The following is a 7,009-nucleotide window of genomic DNA, read 5'->3' on the forward strand; positions in this document are numbered from 1 at the left end:
GATTTATGTCAATAGTAAATATATTATTTGATTTATGTGCAATGTTTGACACGCACGCGATCTCGCGGGAATTCCACGTTTGTATGGTTTTAATAGTCTTATATTGTAATTATAAAAATATAAATAATGACATAAAAAATTATGTTATACGAAGTTCGTAAGTATCTTGCGCATAATAGTGGCTTCTTTGGAACAAAAACGCTTTAGTTTTTGTCATGTTTCCACTTTCCCGACATACGAAAACAAACAACTCTGGCAAAATGCCTTTTAGTTATGGCTGTCTTTGGCTTCCTTTACAAAAATTTATCTGTCGATATTGAGTATGCTTGATGTTAAGTGTCATTTGAAAAGGTGTTTTTTTTTGCCAAATAAAAACAAAAAAGGATTTTTGTACGGTGGCCCATAAGGGCCATCACTTAAAAAAAGTCACAACACAAGTAAATGTAATCACAACGCAAGTAAAATAATCACAACGCAAGTAAATAAAGTCACAACGCAAGTAAATAAAGTCACAACGCAAGTAAATAAAATCACAACACAATTAAATATAGTCACAACTCAAGTAAATATAATCACAACGCAAGTAAAATAATCACAACGCAAGTAAATATAATCACAACACAAGTTAATAAAGTAACAACACAGATAAAATAATCATAACGCAAGTAAAATAAAAACAACTCAAGTAAATATGGTCACAACACAAGTAAATGTAGTCGAAACGCAAGAAAAATCACCGGATATAAGCCATTCTATTATATTCCTATATGCCATAAACAAGATGGCTGAAAGAGAGATAATAACACAATATTTTCATTTGGGTTATTCAAATAGCATCATAAAAGACTTCTTATCGAACTATCACGGCATAGAAATGAGTTTAAGGACTTTAAAACGTAGATTGCAGGACTTTGGCTTGAGACGAAACTCCAATGTCAACGAAAATGACGAATTGAGAATAAGGGAAGTACAGTACAGAGTGTTCAAAAAAGGCACTCACCAAACAGGCACTCACAACAGAAGGAATGCCCGACTCCAAGTACAAAGAAGCTGTTAAAAAGGTATGCTGCAACAAGATGGAGATTACCATATGCTTAATTATTACTCGTTGCTGTGGCATGATTTTGAAATAAGTCTATTTTTATTATATTCTCTGATGTCAGTAATGATTACTTTACACTTCTCCTTTTCAAAGATAAAGCAAGCTTGTGACGATGAAATGTTGAGGGAGATACTTGTCAGCGATGATATGATTGAAATGCTATCAGAGGCTGGATACACTGGTGTACCACATAAAGAGACAGTGCATACTGTTTCCAAAATTGCTCAGTAAGTACATTTTGAAAGTTAATGGAGATTAAAAAAACTATTCTTGTGCTGCTGGTTTATAAAGTCTAAGATTTATTTCTATTTTAAAGGTCAATTTGCGTAATGGGCCACTTTTCATCAGTTCTTCCTCAAATTATGCAATTGGTTGAAGGCCTCAGCAGTTGTGGTCTTATAAATTATATGATAGAAAATCCAGAGTTGTGGAAGCCATTGTTCGATCCTTATAACGATTCGTTTAAACTTTCTGCTGATACTTTCCTCAATGAAATTATTCCAACATTCAGCAGTTCGCAGATTCACAAGGAAAAGGAGATTGACGTGTACAAGATATTTTGCGACTATGTGCAAACCCTAGATACTGAAGGTTAGTTTGAATATATATGTTGTAAATTGGGTGCCAAATTGTATTATTGTATTTACGATGGAATTTTTTGAAAGTATCAAATAACGCGTAAAATTTATTGAAGTGATGTTTTCTAATCTGAAGTTGTGGTATAAACACAAAAAATGGATACCTTGATTAGTTTGTTTATTCATTTTTCAGTCTTAAATGTTTAAAACGTTTTTAACAGGAGACGTATCCATATCAGCGTTTCTGAAGTGATTATCGGGATGTAAGACTATTCCAGTTCTGGGTTTTCCAAAAAAAATTTCCGTAACGTTTGTACATGATTGCAAAGAAAATTGTAAATGTCGCCCCACAACATCAACATGCGATCTTCTGCTGAGAATTCCAGTTCATATAAGTAACATTAGTGAGATGGAGGAAATGATGACATCAGCATTTAATGACTGCGCTGGTTTTGGATGTATCTGAATCAATGTCCATACAATGGTAGCTTGGGAACATTTTTATATTTATGTTGTCATTGAAATATTTTTGTTTGTTCCGTTCTAATTTGCCAGTTTGAAAGAACGTTTCAAGGGACAAGTCTTTATTGAAATTTGACTTTTGGTGCAGAATTTATATCAATAAGAAAGATGCCTGATTTTGCTTGCATCGGTACGCTGCGCAATAAAAAAAAAATATAGAAAACATACAATCATCATGTATAGAAATACAAGAAACATCTATACCATGCAATATAATAGGCAGAAAATTCAATTCTCAGAACTTGCAAATTCAATAAGTTTCAGATACAATTCAAATGCATCGGCTGCATTTGCTGGCAGATTAAGATCTTCTTTATCCAGTACGTAATTAAAATATTCTTTGTATATTTCTAATGTATCAAACTCCTCGTCGCCTATTGCGTGTTGCTCCATTTCATGAATTCGTTCATTTGCTACTGCACGCTTACATTCGGCAGCACCAAAATTCCCTGGGAGATAATACAGAACATCTGGAATACCTGCTACTGTACCGTAATTTCTTGTTGGACGAATGCGATGTGTGTTCCATTGCATTTTGACAGCTTCTAGCTCACATGATAGGACAGGAGAAAAACAAAACCATAGACACTCCATTTGCAGTGTATTCCCTATTTCTAACTGACCAGAAGCAACCATGTCTTTGAAAAAGTCCATCCAGCATCCTGTTCTGGCTCGGCGAAAGTAAGACCACCAGCCCTCTATTCGCTGGTTAGCAGACGAAGTTCCATATTTATGGGCGTTGTGGCCAGCGAATACGTCATTTCCATCCTTTCGAAAATAACACTGCATGGCCGCAAGTACTCCATTTTCCGTACCACAATCACTTCTAACAACAAGGGGGCAGCCTTCGATGTTTTTTACACAGTCCAAATAAAATCTGGCTGGAACTTCGGGTTTATTGTTTGATCCCACAACTTCTAGCCATAAAATTTTGCGGCTGTATCCGTCTATTGCTCCGTGGATAGGAAACCCGTACGGCTTTAATTTTTCATATCCTGCATAATACCACATCAGAAAATGTATGCTTTCATGCTTTTATGCTATAGAGAGTCGACTAAGTGCAGAAAAAGTACACTAACCATCGACATGCCAGCAAAAGTTTGGACCAAAACTTGTATACCTGCGTCTTGATAGCCTTCTTCGACGTCTTTGCTGAACACCTTCGGGATCGATTTCCTGAAGAACCTGTGCAACCACTTGACGAGGCACGTGAATGTGGTATTGCAAACGAAGAACATGCCATATTGATCTGTAGCCCAGTACAGAGTGTTTATAGTACAGAGTGTTCAAAAAAGTTTTTAAGGAATTAAAGTATTGTGATAATTTCAATGTGTATCATTATGCTAAGCCACGGGTGCATAAAGTATTGTGGATTGTCAGCTATGTGCATATATTACATATTTCTGGCAGGGCCGCGTTTAAACCTCGGGGCCCCAAATTATTGCCTCTATAGCGACCTAAAATTGCAGTTAGAAGATGAATGTAATTGACTGAGTTCAAATCGGCGATTTGCACAGACTAAAGCAGTTAAATAGAAAAGGAAAAAGTTCATTTCCTTTGCTATACAAAAATATAATCGTAAAACACAACATGAGATGCATGATAACATATCAAAAGTTCAATTCAGAATTTTTTGATACACTCAGTGTATAGCGTTATTTACTTTTAGCCTAAATCGCAGGGCCTATAAAACACGCAGGGCCCGTGGAATTTGCCGCATTTGCCCCAATGTAAACTCGGCACTTATTTCTGCTCTTGAGAATTTAACATTACTTCTAAACATGCACGACAATGTACACGCACGTTTAGCATATTGATCACGAATAGAAAAATTTCATATTAGGATAACTTCTATAATGTCTTCTTTTCTTATACACCCTGTATATTTAACGATAGGGTGGATTAATTTAACTAATCCATTTAAATTTCAATGCCAGAACACATTACTAATAACATCCTTGTATAGCTTTATAGGTTGCACATCTTATCATCGATTTGGCTATGCTGCTGCTGGACTATTTAACCGGCTAAATCCATAATCAACACACTTAATCAAAATATTATAAGCTTCAGCTACATCAAAATGTCTTAAATGACAAGAAATATCACAAAATATTATTTTTGTTCTATATTTATCACCTAGTCACTTGTCTTCGTTCATCAGTAATATAACCGACTAGTTTCATCCACCATGCCACTTAACACACAGATGTTGTGCATAGAAACACGAATGTACAGGAAAATAAACAAAACAGCTGAGACCACATTGAATTGAATTAAATTGTTGTTTAATTTTGTGTTTAAGAATGAGCAGGAACAAGCTCAGTTGAGAAGCTGTATTATTCTATAAATTACAAAACTTCTGTGGCATGTTATTTAGAGAAGTAAAGGTGACGCGAATCTTTAAATTATATAATAAACTGGACGTCTTCAAAGCAAGGAAAATTTATTGAACATATATATTAACAAACATAGCACACACAAAATATACCTGTCTTTAACAAAATGGGCACGCTTCTTTAAAACTTCGAATGATGAAACTAGTGGCGGTTTAGGGTACGTCAAAATAAATTACTGCAGCTCGTTTTGGCATGTATTTACATTTCTAAGCACCTTAGAGGCAAATCCATGGGTAAAGTGATATTCTTTAGAAATTCAAAACCATTCTGAAACTACTTTGAATTTAAAATTGGCAGCTATGATTTATTTTGACGAACGCTGGATCCGCTACTGGATGCAACGGCAATTAGGTGTTTACCATTGTTTGTTATTAATTCTTTGATCTTATGTTTGATGTTTGGTGCTTGAGTTTCCAAGAAGATCAGGTGCTATTTTGTGGTAAACTTCGAAGAAATACCCCTGTACGTACTTTGTACCAGAAATGTAGAGAAAATATCATTACTGCGTAATTTGATACATGCAAATTTAAAATATAAGCAGTCAACCAAATGTAATAATTTCAAGGAACAACATATGCAGGGTCAGTGTTGCACGTACAAATTAATGAGGAATACTACAAATTCACTCGGAACACTAATGATCAGCATGTTCTAGTTTCTTCCCCATCAAGTAATCTTACTCTGGTAATTTTTATGAGATGACACATCTTTTGTCAACCCAATTTATGTTTGCGGGGAAATTTCTTGAAAATATTTTATAAAACTGAAGATGTTGGGAAGTTGGGCTAGCCTAATTCATCACTTGCTGTCGACTGTCCAATATATGACAAAGCAAACTTGTTGTTTACATAATGTGGTCAATTCCAGCTATTTTTGCTGCAAAAAATTCAAAAAATTTATGCTAGAAAACACTTTCAAAAGCAAAAATAGTATATCGCCATTTACACCAATACTAATATACTTTCTGTGTGAAAATTCACATTTAAGATTTATTACTTCTCATCTTTTGCTCGTAGGGTCCTCTACACTGAACGTCTACGTTTTCCACAGCACGGGAATAGCATCAAACAGGCCTTGGTCATCTATATCGCGTTCCATTGTCTAATTTTTTCTAGGTTCTGTTTGACTAGTCAAAGAAATATTATATATACCCATCAAGTAAACTTAGCATCAACTGTGGTGTTTCTTTATGGTGAAGCCAGGCCGATTGTTTAGTCCTGCTAAATAAATTTTGATGTAAATGAAACGCTCGAGCAGCCAGACATTTGACAACAATCACTATTTTTCAAAACTTTACGTTAATAGACAAAACCCATTTTTATTATATGCAAAATAGAAATCATTCATTGATTCAATACTAAAAATTGTGTTCGTCACACTTATTCAAATAACTTCTATTTACTCACAAATACAAAATCAATACATTGCAAAAGCTGCTGTTACCTGATACCAAAAGTTGTCGGTAATAGTCTTTTCATGGAAAATATGGTAGATATCAGCTTTCTAACAGCCACCAATCATTAACACAGGTACAATGATGATTCGAACCGTTAAAATTGCTCCAAACATTGTCAAGTAGTGATGCCAAATGAAAGCACAAATAAACTTTACGTGGTTGACATCAGGAATGCATAATGTATGATATCGTGAAGCTCTGTGTTACTTTGGTGCGGCCCTCTAGAGATTTATCATTAAAATAGAAATTAGTATTACTGCAACAAGAAATAGGAACATTCATTTTGTGACTGTCCCGTTTACCTGAAATGGGAGAAATCTCAGAAACAAATCATGTCCGCAAATTATGCAAATAAATAAAACATTTTTTCACATTCCGAATTATATTGTTGAAATGTGGTGTTTTTAATTATCAGATATTTAGTTAGGAGCAATGAATTGGTCATTGTAAAAGCCAAGGCTTTATAGTTCTTGGAGATAATGTTTCATGAATCAAATTACACACATAGACGACAAGATGTCAAAAGTTCGCAACGTGAAATTTGTGTCAACGATATGGGCTGAGAACATTTTCAACATATGAAATCGAAAAACGTCAATTTCGGTGCTAATCTTGTTAAAAAATATTCAGAATAAGGCAGAATGGCGTTTAAAAACACGTGTTATTCAATCACAGCTCGACAGACGCAGTTGATAGTATTACAAATTTAACATTGAAGATGTCGTGGACTCCGTCAAATCAAATTTTATACAATCTGTTCTTTTTCTCATTCTACGCTGGGTATACACCTTTTGTGATGTTTCGTCCTGTCTATTTCAAATACATCGGACTTCCTCCAATATGGGTAGGACTAACATGTGGCTTACGTTTCATATTGCAAACTACCATCACGCCGCTATTAATTATTATTGCAGAAAAGTTTTCCTCGCGTAAGCTTATGTTTGTCCTGTCG

The 7,009-nt window shown here is 34.8% G+C and overlaps 1 protein-coding gene across 1 annotated transcript; it reads left to right on the forward strand.

Moving 5' to 3' along the window:
• Positions 1 to 1,003: 1,003 nt before the first annotated feature.
• Positions 1,004 to 1,933, forward strand: LOC124440523. The gene is made up of 4 exons (XM_046990916.1): positions 1,004 to 1,061; positions 1,196 to 1,329; positions 1,419 to 1,693; positions 1,902 to 1,933. Exons 1-4 carry the CDS (start codon positions 1,026 to 1,028, stop codon positions 1,931 to 1,933), a joined length of 477 nt encoding a protein of 158 aa, XP_046846872.1. The 5' UTR covers positions 1,004 to 1,025.
• Positions 1,934 to 7,009: the final 5,076 nt, after the last annotated feature.

This window comes from Xenia sp. Carnegie-2017, unplaced genomic scaffold, assembly GCF_021976095.1.
Source record: "Xenia sp. Carnegie-2017 unplaced genomic scaffold, XeniaSp_v1 HiC_scaffold_2, whole genome shotgun sequence".
Taxonomy (NCBI): Eukaryota; Metazoa; Cnidaria; class Anthozoa; order Malacalcyonacea; family Xeniidae; genus Xenia; species Xenia sp. Carnegie-2017.

Excerpts from the sequence above, each read along its gene's own strand:
- LOC124440523 (XM_046990916.1), top strand. The coding sequence starts at position 1,026 with ATGCCCGACTCCAAGTACAAAGAAGCTGTTAAAAAG. Across the intron at positions 1,330-1,418 it reads ACTGTTTCCAAAATTGCTCA|GTCAATTTGCGTAATGGGCC; the intron begins GTAAGTACATTT and ends TCTATTTTAAAG. Across the intron at positions 1,694-1,901 it reads GCAAACCCTAGATACTGAAG|GAGACGTATCCATATCAGCG; the intron begins GTTAGTTTGAAT and ends CGTTTTTAACAG.